The sequence below is a fragment of the Rhinolophus sinicus genome, linkage group LG01 (assembly GCF_036562045.2).
Source record: "Rhinolophus sinicus isolate RSC01 linkage group LG01, ASM3656204v1, whole genome shotgun sequence".
NCBI classification, from domain to species: Eukaryota; Metazoa; Chordata; class Mammalia; order Chiroptera; family Rhinolophidae; genus Rhinolophus; species Rhinolophus sinicus.
Genome location: NC_133751.1, coordinates 201,150,701 through 201,167,742, shown reverse-complemented (window position 1 = coordinate 201,167,742; position 17,042 = coordinate 201,150,701). Strand labels below are relative to the sequence as shown.

Below are 17,042 nucleotides of genomic sequence, written 5' to 3'. Positions count from 1 at the left end.
CTGTCTTAGATCTAAATTCGTCTTTTTGTTCTGCTAAAGAAAAAGCCCTTCAGGTGGTTTTTACTGTCTCAAATGGATTTTCTTAAAAAATTAAAAGTCACATTTGAAATGTAATTGTCTTGGGTCTTTTACATCTGATAATTTTGTAATTGCATTTGCTAGATATTCCCCCTTCTCCTCTTTATCTTGCATAACTGTCTGCTTTCTTAGAAACAGAACAAATGTGGTCCCAATTAAGTTTTCCATAAACATCGGCCAAAACCTCTCCTCTGATCCTAATGTCATTTCTCTTCCTTGTCTGTCCAACGAAAGCTCGGGCTTCTTTGAGACCCAGTGCAAACCCCAGCCGTCCCAGGAGGTTTTTCTGGCCTGCACCACCCCACTAACAACCCTTCCTTCGTTTGAATCATTGCCGCCCTTAGCCTGTGCCACACACACACTGATCGCAGGCTGACAGCCTGGGCCAGGCCCTCCGACCTCACACCATGCTGGAATCATTCCAGAAGTGTTCGCAGAAAGCCAAAATGGCCTCAGGTTGTTCCCTTGTCATTGCAGATACGTCCTTCTGGTCTCTTCTGTTAAAGAATAAGCTCTTTGAGAATCAAGATTCTGCCTTCTCTTTGCTTTCCTTTGCTGCTCATCAAGGCACTTAGATGAACTACATTTTCTACTGTTGTCCTGATTCAGTGATTATTCATTTATATATCTGGAATCAAAACAGCTGGTGACTAATATTCCTTCCTCTTCATATTCCCTCATCGTAACTCCTAAAACCTCTTACATATTTATCAATCTACTTTTACTAACTATCCTATTGCGTAACAAATCTGTTAGAATATGTCCCCTGCCACTCATATCTGTTCACTTATTCCACAAATATTTATGGAGTGGCCACTCAGCTGGGTGCCAAGGCTCTAGGGTGAGAGGAACCCACATGGCTCCTCCTCCAGGAAGCCTACCATCTTGTTGGGGGTCAGGGGGAGACAGTTATAGACAGGTAAAGCACAACTATGCCATTACAGATTGAGGAAAGTGCTATGAAGGTGGTAAGCAGGGTACTGTGATACAGAATAAGCAAGGGATATACCGCTAGAATGGGGTGGTCAGGGAAGGCCTGTCTGTCTAACATTGAAGCAGAGAACTGAGACATAAGAAGCAGCCCACTGCATGAGCAGGTAGGAGCAGGAACTTCCCAGCAGGGAATGGCTTGTCATTTCTGGGAACTGATTGGAGGCCAGTGGGGCCAGTTCCTAGAGAAAGACAGGTCAGAGTGACCAGCTGAGTCCAAGGCTCCGGGACTTGTGGCCCAGGGAAGGGAGGTCAAATTTTATTCCCCGAGTGAGTAGAAGTGATGATAATATTTGTATTTTAAGAAAACTGTTCTTATTGCTGTTTGGGAAATTGGTTGTAGAGATAAAGTAGAATAGGGACTCTGATCAGAGGAAACTATTGTAATAAGGGGAGAAGTAATTGTGGCTTTGACTGGAATGGTGGCAGAGGAGATGAAACAAAATGTTCGAGTTCACAAAGTGTTCTTGGAGATAGAACCTGTTTGGAGATAGAATCCACTGATTGGTTAGAGGGGGTGGGGGGGGTTAAGGGAGAGGAAGCAATCAGGTATGATTTCCAAGTTTCTGACTTGAAACATTTTACGAGACAATGAAATCACGAGCTAAGTTTTAAGTGTCCACACACATCATTTCCTCTACATAAACAGTCTGCACAGTCAGCAAAGATGCCAGTATACCTATATTCCACATTTAACCCTTATTGATCTTGAAGAACCTTCTGGCATCTTGATAGCATTCTGGATAGAGTGAGTTCATTGTCTAGCAATTTAAAATCTTCCAGAAATGTTTCCTTTGGGTCTTAAATATCTGATTTCCATAACGTATATATCTCAAGGGTGTTGATTTCACTTTTATTTACAGAATAAATGTTCAGCAGGTATAGTCATATAAATATTGGTTCAAATACAAACTTTGAATCAGCAGTCAACTAAGTAAGTTATAGTTCTTTGCATATCAGCCCCTCATTCCTTAGTAGATTGCTTTTGTAGTTCTGTTTTATTTTCCATTTTAACCCTTTAATCTTTCACCCTTTTCTAAACTTCCCCTTATTGCAATGAGGTTTTTTGTTTTTCTGTTTGTTTTTTTCCCCCCTTAAATCTCTTGACTGCTGGCATTATTTCCATGTGTTTGAGTTTCTCTCTGGAGCTACTGTGTTTTCTTTCCAGTATTTGTATGACTTGCAATATATTCCAAACAAGAAATATCACTACCTTAATTATTCTCTCTGCATCTTTTGGTTAACATTACCAAACAGTTTTTTTTTTTTTTTTCCCCCAAATTTTCTACTGTTCTTGTGGGATTATAAATTCAAATACATTTGCTCATTAGCTTCCAGTAAAAACTACATATTATTTCTCCAGTGTGGTCATTAATCTTTTAGTCACTTCAGAAGCACTGTTGTTATTATTTTTGTTATTTATGTTACAGTATCCCACAAAGCAGTATTCCAGTTGTTCTCCTATATTGAGCCATTCATGATTTAGGGTTTGAATGTGTCCAAGGTTGTGGTTGAACCCAAGAACGTTAAACTTTGTTTTTCAATCCTTTTGCCTTTGCTGCCATAATTAATTTATTTGCATCTTTGCAAGAGGCATTTTCAAAAACATTTACCTTGAGATCATTATTGATAGATTGACCAGTCAAATGAACTTTCTAGACTGTTGCCCATAACCAATCCAAAAGCAACAAATATTTCTTCTCCTCAGACTGTGCACCTCTCCTGGAACTAGCCCCACTTCACCATTTTTTGCCCCCCTTTTCTATAGCCAATGTAAATTCTTTCAAAATAACTGACATTATCCTGAACTCACAAAGGGCCCCGTCACTTCCAGGATGTCGGACCTGTCTATCTTCCCCATCACGCCCTGCTGCTGGTGGTTTAGACTGTATGGCCCAGGACCTGGTCCTTTTTCTGGCTAGCATATGGCTCAATAAACCCTTTCTTTCACAAAAACTTCTGGCCTTGAAGGTTATTTTTTTTAACATGAGGTATACTAATGTTCTCTGAAAATATAAAATATCATTTGCATTCCCATCTTGTTCTTATATTTTTCTTGAATTGATAAGAAAAGGGAAATTTTAATAATAAAATGAAGGATTTCTGATTCAACAATAGTGAACCTTTTTTATATTCAAGTCAGCAAACATTTATTAATCACATCTTTAGTTAAATTTTCTTTAGCATGTAATCAATAACTCTTTAAAGTCTTTTTCATAAGCAAAGCACAACAAAAGTCTGTCTCTGACCTATGTTCCCATTTAGATACAATCCTGTAGCTCCTATTGTATTGTGTCAGTTAGCTTTTGCTGCATAACAAACAACCCCAAAACTTAGTAGTTAAAATAACCACCATTTATTTAGTTTGTGATCCTTGTGGGTTGACAGTTTGGGCTGGATTCAGCTGGCCACTGGGCAGATTGATTGGTGGGTGGCTGGCTGGCCAGGATGGCCTCAGCTGGGCTAGCTGACTTTGCTTCATGTGGTCTCTCACCTTCTACAGGCTAGCCTGGGCTTGTTTGCTTGGCTTCAAGGCAGGATTCAGTGACATTTTTTTTGACTACCTCCTTTTTGACAGTCTCTCTTTCATCATTTTCGGTGATAGCTTTCTCTCCTGGTTTCCCTTCTACCTTTCCTAAAACGTATTCATTCGTTTATCTCTCCATCCATTCATCTGTCCACCTGTCCATCTGTCTCTCACCAGATGCCTTCCAGTTTCCAGGCTCTGTGTCAAGCAACAGGGGTAAAAAGACAAATAAGCTATGTTCCCTGATCTCGAGGACATCAGAGACCAGTTACAGAGGAGCCCAACAGTGTGTGGCAGGTGCTACAAGAGAAATCCACAGGGAGCTGCAGACCAGAGACGAGGGGTCTCTCAGTGAGACATGCTCTCTGCTGCCTCTTTGTCCTCCTGCTCCTAAATGTTATAGTTGTCTAGAGTTGCAGCCTTGAAATTTCTTCTCCCTCTGTTCATTTACCTCAAGTGTTAGCATCTATACCTATGAATTCAATTCCCATGCATATGACTCCCAGTCATTGTTCTCTAGTTCATATCTCTGTCCTGAGCCCTAGAGCTATATAGTCAGCTGACTGTGGAACCACAAAAGCACCTCAGTTGAAAATGCACTAAACTGAACTCATAATCTTCCCCTGGGAATCTCCTCCAGTATTTTCCATTGCAATTGGCAACAACACCATCCACATTGTACCCCAAATCTGGAAACCTGGGAATCACAAAGCTGTTTCTCATTGAGCACTTTACTATTTGCCAGTCACTGTGCCAAATGCTTGCCATGGACTTTCACATTTAAGCTTTATAAAATCCATATGTGTGGGCATTACTATCCCCATTTAATGAATGCAGAAAGCGATCGGGGAGAGGAAGTACTTTCCTAAGGTCCCACAATTTAGTGGGCAGAGACATTCAAAACCAATTCCCTTTGGATCCAAAGCCTGCGCTTTACATTATGTCATAATAAGAAGCCACATATTCAGGGCCAACAGATATATTTTATTTTCCAGAGAAATGATTTATCAACATTTTAAAATAGGAAGGGTTCAAACAAGAATCAGGATTTCAGATGTTTCTTGAAAATTCAGAAGATCTGGTAACTGGCCCCACATTCCAAATGGCGGCAGTTGGCTGCAGGTGAGAGGCAGCCACACCCTTTGGAAGGAGCACAGTGCCACAGTCGCTGCCACTCCCTGTTGTCTTATAACTGGGCCACTTCCCTCATGAGCATTACCTGCCTGACTCCTGCTGGCATTTGAGTTTTTGACTCCTGTTGCATTGTGTCCTTTTCATTCTTCCACCGTGCGATTGGTCCCTGACTGACAGTGTTGCTTGTAAAATCATTGACCAATCTGTCTCACATTCTTTATCCCCTTAACTTCTCACCTCAGTTACTCTAGTGAAGACCTGGTTTCTTGCTTCCAGTCTCACCCTCCTCTAATTCATTCCCCACATTGCTTACAATTAGGCATATTAGAAAGATGACAAGTAGGTGATATCCAGCAGCCTCAGAATGAAATGTGAGCTCCTTTAGTGTGGCACATAAGATCTTTCATGATCTGGCCTCTGTCCAGTACCCTCGTTTATGTTCACTGTGCACACTCCTCTTGGTTTTATTGGAATATCGGCTCTGCCCAAAGTCATGACCCTGCACAGCTTGCATTTTTATCCATCTTCCTTTCTATTTGGAATACTCTATGTGGATTATTAATATTTGTCACTGAGTATATTAACATGAATCTAGAGTGATTGCCTGGCTAACATTTGGTTTTCCTTTTATTTTGGTTTCATTGGGAACTCTCCTATTTTGTCTTTCACTAAGATTCAAACAATAGAACATAAGTGCTGGTTATGTTTACACATCATGACATCTTAATTGATCCCTTATTCACGTCTATTCAGTGTAGTAGATACTTCTATGCAGTAAGAGCTTGGGTTTTGTGTCCCAGCTACTAGCTAGGTAGACTTGAACAGGCTACTTCATATTTCTGTGTCTCCATTTTCTCATCTGTAATGTAAGGCCACTAATAGTCCTTACATCATACAATTACACAATTACAGTGAGTTTAAAGGAAATAATGCAAATCAAGGCCTGGAACCATCTGGAGCACATCAGTTCCCAGTGGATGTCAGCTGTTTCTGTTACTATTACCATTTTTGTTTCATTCATTCATTCATTCATTCATTCATTCAGCATTGGACTGGGAGCTGTTTTAGGAATTGTGGTATATATCTTTTTAGAATTCACAACAACTTTTTGAAGAAAATAATTTCAGCCTTGTTTTTGGGGTGAGGCAGTAGATTAGAGAGGTCAGGACTTTCCTGGGTTGCTGAGTTTGTCATATGGTAATAATGGTATGTTTAAGTATCTCCTTTTCAATCAGAGTGAAATGGAATACATCTCAAGAAGGATAGAATTATATTCCACTCCAGGCTGTGAAGGGACTTTTTGGAAAATTTAAGTGTTATTAAAACAGATTGTGTGGTACATTTTCAGTATGATTTCTAAAATTTAAAAACTACCAGAAACTTTATAAAATGTTGAATAGCAGTGGATTTTTAAAAATTTTCTATTTCTGTACAGAAAAATACCAAGTTGATTATGCCAATTTATGAATGATGCTTCAGGTAGATAAGTCTGAGAACTATTTTTGTTTGTTTTCTATCCTCACTCTGTCCTTAACAATAGCAACAAAAACTGCCAGTATTTCTAGGAGTTCTGTGTGTAAGTTTGTACATACAAACTTAAATGTAATAAGAACAATGAAATAAGTCATCAGAATAAAAACTGTAGTTGGGTAAAATTATTTAACTTTTGTTTCTAAAGTTTGAACAATCTTCATTTAATTTTCAACCTGCTCTGCAAATATTAAATTAAGAATAGATTTTACCCAAAGCATTGTTAAACACCTACATGACTCACAGAACCACATATGTAGGTATGTATTATTTTTTAAATTGGGAAATACTGAAACACACACAGAAAACAAAATAAAAATTACCTATGCAATAAACACATTTAAAATTAAAAAAATTTAAACCTTTATTGAGGTATAATTTACAAATCATAAATTTCATTCATTTTTAAAAGTACAGTTCAATGCATTTTAGTAAAGCTACAGAATTGTGCAACCATCACATTACATCAACCCCAAAAGACTCGTCATGGCCATTTGAAGTCAATCCTTCTTCCCACTCCAGTCCCAGGCTACCACTAATTTACTTTCTATACCTATAGATTTGCTTTTTCTGGGCATTTCTTGTAAACGTACTTACACAATATGTGTTGTTTTGTAGCTGGCTTCTTTCACTTAGTATCATGTTTTGAAGTTCCTTTATGTCGTGGCATGTGTCAGAATTTGGTTCATTTTCATTGCCAAATAGTATCCTATTGTATGGATAATACCACAGTTGGTTATCTATTATAATAACCAGCTTAAAACAGTATAGGAGTATGTTCAGGAAACTGCCAACAGTGGCTGCTTCTAGAGATGGACAAAGGAATGGCAGACAAAGGAATAAGGGTGGGAGAAAGATTTTTTATTGCTTACTATTTTATAGGGGCTGAATTTCTTAAATTCAGGATTATATCTATATTGAAGCAAAGTAAGGCATATCTAAACCCTGCAATATGCATAAAATAGGAAGTGAAAGCCTTTCACTGACCCCAGTCCTACCTTCCTGAAGGTAAGCACCATTAATTTATTTTTGACATCTTTCTATCCTGTACTCAGACACACACACGTACACATTTATGCATATAAATATAGTTATGCCCCTGTAGGTACATCTCATCATACATTTTATATTAAGAAAAACGGAAGCACAGGACTTAATGTTTTAATCCCCTGCTTACCAAAACTGAGAAAACCTTACCTACCTAGTTGGGTTGTCTGTATTTGGAACCTACTAATGAATTAGCTGCCTAATCAATTCACAACGAAGAAAAAAAACCGCGGACCCAGTTTAATACTGAATGTAAACACGGTTTAATGTTCTTACCTCTCCCCCTCTGTCTGTGTTTCCTGGCAGGATACTTCGGACCTGCTTGTGAAGAAAAGGTGGACCCCTGTGCCTCATCGCCGTGCCAGAACAATGGCACCTGCTATGCGGACGGCGTGCGCTTCAGCTGCAGTTGCAGCGCCGGCTTCACAGGGCCCACCTGTGCCCAGCTGGTGGACTTCTGCGCCCTGAGCCCCTGCGCTCACGGCAGCTGCCGCAGCGTGGGTACCAGCTACAAATGCCTCTGTGAGCCAGGTTGGTACCCACCTCTACCGCATATCCTTTCATCCCCAGGCGCACAGACGTCTCACTCTTCTGTGTCTGAGCCCGTGTTGGCCCGCAAAATGTGTTTACTTGTACACGTAAGTGACTTCTCGTTGATGACACACTTTCTCCTTAGACTTTCTCTTGGCAGGGTTTTGAAAATGCCCTTTCCCCTTTTCATGAGCAATTCACAGTCATTGTAGAAAAATAAGAAAATACAAGTAAGCAAAATGAAGAAAATTGAAAAACAGGCCTACTCTTATAACAGCTTAATTATTTTTTAACAGTTTGCTAAAGGCCATTCCACAGCTTTGACTATATTGCATATCTGTGAATACTGTGTTCTTAGGTTAATGGAATGTGTTTTTCCATTTTGATGCACAAAGCAGAATGCAATCCATTCAGAATTTTATCATCTATTAAAATTACTCTTACTCCGCACACAGTGTTATAGGACCTGTGACTCCCTGTATAAATGTTCAAAAGCTCTGTCAATTGTCAATGATTTTCCAAATTGCTTCTGCATTTCACTGATATGTGTGTGTGTGTGTGTGTGTGTGTTGATACTCAGAAGTCAGAGTGGTTACTAGTCAAAGTTTGTATCTGTACAACTTCCTGGTGTGGTCTGGAAAGCCTGCCTGTGGGCAGCTCTTTCTTTCCTCTTGTTCCCACTCTGTCCACGGAACCGTCTTGCATGAGCTCGCTCTTTAGAATGCTCCCCACACGTGTCACTGACCCATCAGCCAGTTCCCTGGTTTTGCTTGACTTCTGGTTCCGCTCAGGCAGTGCCCGGCTCATCGGTGCCTGCTCGCCAGAGCCCTGTGCCACGTGCAGACTCCTCCTTCTGGGGCTGAATCAGTCTTCATTGCCCTGAGTTCCAGCAGTCAGCCAGTGTCACTTGCCTGGTTTTTAAAGCATTATGGGAATTACCCTTGTATGTCTCTCTCTCCCCTTTGGGGAGAGCTGTGGTGGAGATGGGACTGGCTTACCCGTCTTGAGGCCGTTTTCTTCCACATGCACTGCAGCCGTGGAGCTGGCCATGCTGAGGAGGGAAGCCGTACAGTGCTGTCCCTTTGCTGTCAGGAACCTGGGGCACTAAGACCACTTGTGTTTGCAAATTAAACAAGCTGCTGGGAGAACAAAGTCTTACGTCATGACTGGCGAGCACGCTGCCCCCAGCGCTCTGCTCTGGGTGTCCTAACACATGGGTAACTCCCATGGCAGCCATCTGAAGCACAATCATCTGTCAGCAACTTCCTCGATACTTTGTTACCCGTCTCCTGCATGTGGTGTTTCCTTCAGTGCAGCCTCACTGAAAGGAGAATCAAATATCACAGCACTGGAAGGCAGCCTTGTTTTCTCCTCCTTTTCTCCTCCGACTACCTGTCCTCATGATAGTAAATTTTTCCTTATATTCACTTGGTTTATTTTTTTAATCTTTAAATGGAGTATAGTTATTCAAAGATAAATGTTGTTTAATATGCTCTAATATTATTGAAATATTCTTTAGTAATACCAAAAGAAGTTTTCAACATGTGTGAGGCGGCTTCCGGGGTCCTCACTAGAAGATACTCGGCTGAGGTTTCTCTTTCCACACTGGGAGAGGTAGCCGAGGGTGGTAGAAAGAAGCTGCCTATGAGATCCCCACTGTGACTATCACTGTAGGACTTTGACAGGACATCTCTGGGCCTCAGTTTTTATTTTCATGAATAATGTCTTCGATGCTCGTCAGCTCAACTGCGGTTGGAATCGCAGACCAGACCTGGAACAAATTGTTGACCCTGCCCTTCTGTTGTGTGTGAGAGCATTCCCTGGGAGGCGTGTAGGACGTTGTCTGGCATGGAGTACGAAGAGCTAGTCCCCTTTCTTTCCATCCATGGAGGTTTTACCTCCCGCCTCAGAGGGGTGAAGTAGCTTCTGTTGAAGTTTCACTTTTCCCTCCTGCTGTTCTCTGTTCAAACTTCATTTGTGTCCATTTGGAGCATTTAGCTTGGTAATAGCCAGTGTCCAGCCTCTAAGTAGCCTTGAGAAGCGGGAAGAAATATATACCTTCATTTGCTAGGCAGTCTCTCGGAGTAGAATCTTGGAGTTCTCTCAGAGTTCTGTCATCGAACTTGGGATTAAATTGCTTTCAGAGGGGTTGCTTCCTCAGATCATTAGGTGACATTGTGTGAAATAAAAAAGGCATCTTAACATCTGGCAAGAATTTACATTTTAAGAGGTGAAAATGACAATTCTATGAATGTGAAATTTCCAGTCTTAATCTCTTGGAGCATGTAATTGCTTTACCACTAGTTTGCATAATAGAAGAATCTCATGAGAGTGGGTGAAATTGGGTGTCTGGCTGAAGAACGCCAAGACGTATCATCCTGATAGAGAGTGAACGGATCCCACTTTAAAAATGGGAGCAGATTGAAATCATGTCAGGTTGATAATTAGTTCCCAGCTGACAAAATGCCGCTTGGGTGACTGCACATCAGATTGCCAGGTGCTTTATTTTTAAATCTCATTTTTAGCTTACCAGGCTAGGGATTTCTGATGGGATTTTAATATCAAATAATAAAATGTCAGCACTGAGTAAGCATGGAAACGTTATCTTTCAGTGACAATGTTAAGTGATAGGCCACACGTACTCTAAAAAAAATTGCAAATTGAGATCTCCTGAAGACTGGATGGAGAGTGTGAGAACGTGGAGCCCCACACACATTGTGGGGAGCAGTACCACAGTGTGGGGAGTGGCCAGGGCATACTGGTGCCCTTGTAGGTGACAGCCACGTGTTTCATGTGTTCTCAAAATGGGTTGTGTCTGGAGATGCCGTTTGGATGGTGACCAATGCTAGGAGGGATCGCTGGTAGGAAGGGTGATGACCTGCCTGAGTTCACGGTCTTGGCCCCTGCCTATTACACTTGAGTTATGACCCTGACCTTGTTTGTTGAATTGAACGAACCCTGCCATTCCAGAATGTGACTTACGTTACTATTAAAGGAATTTAAAGGGAGTTTTTATATGGAAATACAAATACCAGTTTTTATTTTCATGAATGCTCATCGATTGTCACAAATCAGACCTGGGACGGGTTGCCAACCACGTATCTATGCTGATTCTTCTCCACTGTAGGGCTGGTAACGCAATGAGTTCATCCAGGCTATAAAAGAAAGGAAGTTTAGACTGTTTCCAAATACAATATTTTAAAAAGGAAATTATATTGATAAGAATTTCAGATACTGTTTTTATTTTATTTTTTTCTATTTTTTTATTTATGCCTTACATGTGGGCTGCACTTCTGGTCTGTGTGGCCTAAAGGACATAGCTAGCTAGCATTGCTTCCATCGGTTAAACTCAGACTTGGCAATATCAGCACTCTGATAGTATCTACTGGAAACAGAATCTAAGAGAAGACTTACTGGTCAGGATTATAATAGCAATTCAATAGCTATAAAGAAAAAAAATAAACCTGCAAAGGAATGAAGACATTTATCTTGCAAATGAATGCCAAATTGCATTTAGATTCTTGGATAGGTACAGTGGACAACTTTCATCTTTTATTAACCAGAAAACTTTATCAGCTTTACTAGGATGAAGACCATTCTGATGTTTAACATGCTCTAGGAGGGTCCTGATCTTTATATCACATTTTTCTTGAGAGTTGTAGCTTGTATGGAATATACTGTCTCCTTTCCCCACATCCTAATCCTGTTATCATGGCCTTCCTTTGTTATATTCCAAAATATGATATCTGCCCTCACCATCTGGGTCCCAAATAGAATCCTGTCTGCTTAGCTGCAGCTGTAGCAACTCTTTATAATCTGTACTCTACCTAAGCAGAGTTTAGATCTCTACGTCGATGTCACGATGACACTAGGGACTGAGAAAGAGAAGAGCAGCCCCTGACATTGGAAGCCTGTTAGACTTGGAGTTGTTAGGAGCCGGCCTGGCACTCACAGCTGGGCCACAGTGTCTGCTGCTGGACACGAGGACATAAACAATCACACAAAACATTGACATCAGACACGGTCACTCATAGGCCATGATGAAATGAGACAGACAGACCATTTCATAATTTTGTCAAAGTACAGATAAAAACAAGGTCACCATGCGACCGACAAAATAGTAAACATCCCCTTCTCTTGCAAGTAAATTGAGTGCCAGCTGCGTTTTTACCAATTCTAGCTCTAGTCTTGCTCTAGCCTGCAATAAATCTAGATATGATTTATTGAGATACTCGAGCATAGAATCGCTCCTGCGTTCTGATGGCATCCACTGTAGAGTGACTCCTCCCCAAATCACCCAACCAGAGTTCAAATCCTAACATTAAGTCTCATCTGACACCCTCTTACTGCAGCACCCCAGCATTCCCCATGGTGTGTGTTCTCCCTTGCTGTAATAAACTCAGCGTGTTCAACTACAGGTATGTCCCAGTGGCCTTCAGTTGGAAGACATTGACAGGACTTAGGTGATTAAAATGCTCAAAATATTGGGGGTTCCAGTTGATTGAAATTTTTCATATTAACAATAGTTCAGTCAGACTTTCCAACGAGTTAGACACTGAAATATTGTTTAGATTTATATGTGCGGGAAGGGTGCTGTGGTGTGAAAGTCCTAGGTGGGGGCAGGTCGAGTGGAAGTTCAGAGAACAGTAGATCCGATTGGCCATAGGATAAGATGCATTGGATGCAGCAATGGGTAATGAGGCCGAAAATTCTTTTGCATTAGTGATGTAAGTGCACCGATCTGTGTTTGGAGAGATGATCCTGATAGAAGTAGACGTTACAGTCAAGAAGAGATGGTAAGACAGGAGATTATTCCGGCAGCTCAGGCAAGTGGAAGTGAGGGTTTGAACTTGTGTGAGTGGGGTACAAAAGGATGGACCTGAAATCTATTTGTGGAATGGAATCATCAAAGTTGGGTTGTCAGCTGAAGGTAGGGGACAAAGGTGAGACTGGAATCAAAGGTATCGCTAAGGCTGTAACTTGGGTAACTCAGAGAAACAAGGAAATGTCCAAGAGGAGCCTTCTAGGCTTTGGGGTACAGCAGGCCAACCAAGTAGACGTGCCATTAAGTCGTTGTTACTTGAGACTAGAACTAAGTAAAGAGGCTGAGACCAGGGAAGTAAGTATGGAGTTCCTGGTGTATGGGTGCCGGAGAAAGTCAGGGGAACTCTTAGCACAAATGGGGCGAGAGTATGAAAAGAAATGGGGAAATTGGGGAGAGTGTTCTTGCATTGAGGTGGGAGCTGGAAGCAGCAACAGAAGAGGTTGGAGGAGGTGTCCCTGAGTTGGGACGGTCACTGGGAGAGGACAGTGCCATGGAAGTTAGTGGCAGGGGACGAGAGGAGACGCAGAGGGCACTGCCCAGGGTAGGAGTGGCAGCGTGGGCCAGGTGAAGAGCTGAGTCAGACTTGCCGGACCGCCAGACGCTGAGGGACCTGTCCTACTGGTGTCCACAGCTGCCTCCCTGACCATCCTTCATCTCCATTTTGTTCTGAATCTAATCTGGGGGGACACTCGGGGGGATTTATGATATTCACCTTGTATAGGCTAGTGACCTGAGAGATTAATACAGGGGAGGAAGGACACTGGTAATGAGGGAGGGGCATTTGCTGGTACAGCGTATGGAATTTTTATGAGATTCCTGACATTAAAAATCTATTCACAAGGCTGCTTTTCTAACCTTGCGTTAAATGGCTAATCCATATGTATGAAAGTGTTAATGAACTGGCCTTTAATTATAAGGGGTTTCTGCTCCCTCTGCTCCCGCTGCTCCCAGCTTCCCCTTAAAATTTAAATCGTTCAGAACTCATTCTTGGCTGAACTATTGCTGAAAAGGTGTGAGATTTACCTGTTGGTGTGGTAAGAGTTAGCATAGTCTGTGAGGAAATCATTTTACATCATCTTACCTGGAATGAGAGTCAGAAATGGCAGCTGTCAACAGCTTGCATCGCTAACCAGAGCTCCATTTCTGAGGATGGCTCTCTTTGAAACGCTGCCAACACCGAATTTCAGGACATTCTCATTAAGCTCAAGACCATGGAGGTCAGAGGGGGACTTACTTAAAACTATCTCGTAACTAAGCCATTGATTGACTCTTATTTTGTTTTGTGGTTGGAAATTATTATGATGTGATCGCTAACATTTTTCAGCTTGCTGAGAATGTCTGCGAATCTGGAATTTAGAAGTGAAATTTGCCATGCTTTGCCTCTCTTACCTGTGGACTCTGTGCCAAAATCTTGACAAATATATTCTCTTACTTAACCCAGGTTATAGTATTTATGTTCTTTTACTTAAAGATGAGGAATCAGAGGCATTGAAGGTCTAAACAACAGGAGTGGAGGTGACAGAATCCCACGTTTAACGCAAATTTGCCTGACGGTAAAGCTCTTGACAAATAGGCTAGACTTAGCAGAAGCCCAGTTGTAGCCCCCTAAGTTATGTGTGAACCTGTACCTCTCATGTTTCAGCCAGACTCAAGGGGAAGCTTCTAGACACCCCTCATCTCAGCACAGCTCCTGAGATGGGTCTCTAAGGGGACACCTCAAAACCAGGTTTGCAAATGGCCTTAGTTGTGGTCCAATGAGTGGCTCTTGATCAATAGTTTCTCACTTCCCAGCTTAGAGAAGCTCAGGTCTGACTTCCAAGGACATTGAACTGCTTGGAGGCAGGTTGGCCTCTTCTGCTTCTGTTTCGCCACCGCTCCAGCTGCTTCAGAATTGATGCTTATGATTCCATTTGACCGGGTGTCTGCTGGATGCACCCAATTAAAGAAACTTCCTATGACTCTTCCTATGACTCAAATGAGAAATGCAGACATAGCCACATGACAGATGTATCTCCCTTCCGCTTCTGAAGACTCTTTTGATGGGCACTTCTCACTTCTGGGGGCCCCAATGCCTAGTAGCAACTTGGCTTCTTTTCTTACCATCTGAATCTCTGGAAGCCTCCTGCATTGATTATTGTATGTCATGGACTCCTTTAATGCTGTTTCTTTTCACTTGGCTCTGGTGATAGCCCTTGAAATATTCTTTCCTCTTCCTACTTGACTTGTGTTTTTAGTTCTCTGCCTTGAGATAGCTCTGATGTCCCGCCCATTTAGTATCACTCCTTCCCACAAAACTGCTCAGTGTCAATGATTTGCTGCCATGTCTATGATGAAGCATCTCCTGGGCCTTAGAACCCCAGGGATGGAAACCCTGTGACAATGTGCTGTTATAGGTTATGTCTGAGATAGATTGTGACCGATGGTGACCTGCACCCTGAGTCCCAGTTAGACAGCCAATAAGGAGATTTGTCTGCATGGTCTACTTTTCCTGCCCTCCTAGCCTTCAACGTACTTTAAATTCTTCATTGATTTGGATTTGTATAAAAACCTGGGGAAAATGCCCTGCATGTCTTCCATTTTTAAAATTGCAGCCATTAATTTTCAATTTGAAAGCACACAATGAAAGTTGCTGCATGTACTGAGTGCTTTTACAAAATTGCTTCAGTTTTAATGAAGATTCAGAGCTCTTAGGTTTTCCTGAAGCGGAATGATACATGACCTTTTTTTTTTTTTTTTTTTTTTTATTCCAGGACATTGTCAACTCAAAACACTTACTGATTTTGCAGAACAGCATGTCCTTTCCCATGTCACCAAGTGCTTCTTTATGCAGTGCCTCACTGCTCCATTTAAATCCCATTTGGCTTTATGGGGTTGCCGAGAGAGCTCCTTAGCTGTTTGGACTGAAGTCTAAATGATATGTTGATAATCACCAGGGTCATGTTTCATTTTTTTCCTCTACCAGATGGTTTCGGATGGTACAGATCAGAGTGTCTCAGGTCATTAGTAAAAGTGTTTCTTTTAGATTGGATAATCCCATATGAAAGTACGTCTGGACTAAGTAATATGTAACGCCTCGTGGGATGATTTTGGGATGGCTCGCCTTTATTCACCACCCCCTGAAAATATCTTTCCTTCCAGTTCTCTGATGCCCAAAAGTTTATGTCTGTGGTTTTAATCCCTTAAATTAGGCATTGTCCCTGGTAATTAAACCTTTGTGTCAGTTAGTTACTGCTGTGTAACAAACGACTCCAAAAATTTAGTGTCTTAATACAACCATTTATTGCTTGTAATTCCTTGGTTAATAATTTGGGCAGGGCTTAGCTGGGCTGTCTATTCTCTGCTCCATGTGACGTTAGGTGTACTCACTTAATGCTTTTGTGGTCATCTGGCCAGTTAGCTGCGTACTGGGTGGTCCTGGATGATCTCGTTCACGTGGCTGGCAGTGGCTGGACTGGTGGGGGCAACTGGGCCACACACCATCATCCAGCCGACCAGTCTGGACTTCTTCACATGGAAGTTGGGTTCCAAAAGCAACAAGAGAGGAGAAGGCTCAATGCACAAACACTTTTTAAAGATTCTTCTTCTGTTATGTTTGCTTATGTCTCATTGGCATACGCAAGTCATAGGGCTAAGCCCATGGACTACCTTTCTTGGTAGGAAGAGCTATAAAGAATTTGTGGCTGTTTTTTTTTTTTCCAATCTACCACAATTTTCACACTAAAACACACACACACAGAAATATACACGCACACACACAAAGATGGAAAATTGAAAAGTAAAAACAATGTGTAGGCATTGCTTACTTGAGGGAAAAGAGATAAGGCCCCACAGTACTTGCCTACTCGAGTGATAAAGAATGTCTGGGAGATAACTTCTTTCCTTACTTCGCAATTCTGTATAGATTGAGCCTCGCTCCTGCTTTATTTCAAGGAAATTTCATTTTCCACTTTAGATGATTAACATACATAGTCTACTAGGATCTTAAGTCACCAAACACAACACACACTTTTGATTGTCCAATGTGTTAGGACCTTTTAAGTGAATAAAATTCTTATTTATAGGCATCTTTAATATTCATTTAGTAGAGGCAGTAGGAATAGAATTCAGGATTTACTCAAGTAATTGAGTTCTGACTCCAATTTATTTGCATTTTGAAATTTTCTTTATAATCCAGTTGCCTCAAGGTACAGGCCTGTTGGTTAATTTTAGCTTTAGCTGAAGTCCTGACTGAAGTCCCGAATTAGCTTCAACCCTTATGAGTTTAAAGCCCTTAGGCATGGTTGCCAAGTGGGAGATGTATGCTTCTAAAAATGTTCCTGAATGACTATGAGAAATTTCCTTGGTGGTTCACAATCTTTAGGGTTCAGCATATTTACTTGA

The 17,042-nt window shown here is 41.4% G+C and overlaps 1 protein-coding gene across 1 annotated transcript in view; it reads left to right on the top strand.

Annotated features, from left to right (window-relative positions):
- Nucleotides 1-17,042, top strand: part of DNER (delta/notch like EGF repeat containing) — a 273,668-nt gene that overhangs the window by 204,350 nt on the left and 52,276 nt on the right. Inside the window, exon 8 of the mRNA XM_019737353.2 lies at nucleotides 7,613-7,837. Coding sequence (XP_019592912.2) covers nucleotides 7,613-7,837 — 225 coding nt within the window. The remainder of the gene's footprint in view (nucleotides 1-7,612; nucleotides 7,838-17,042) is intronic.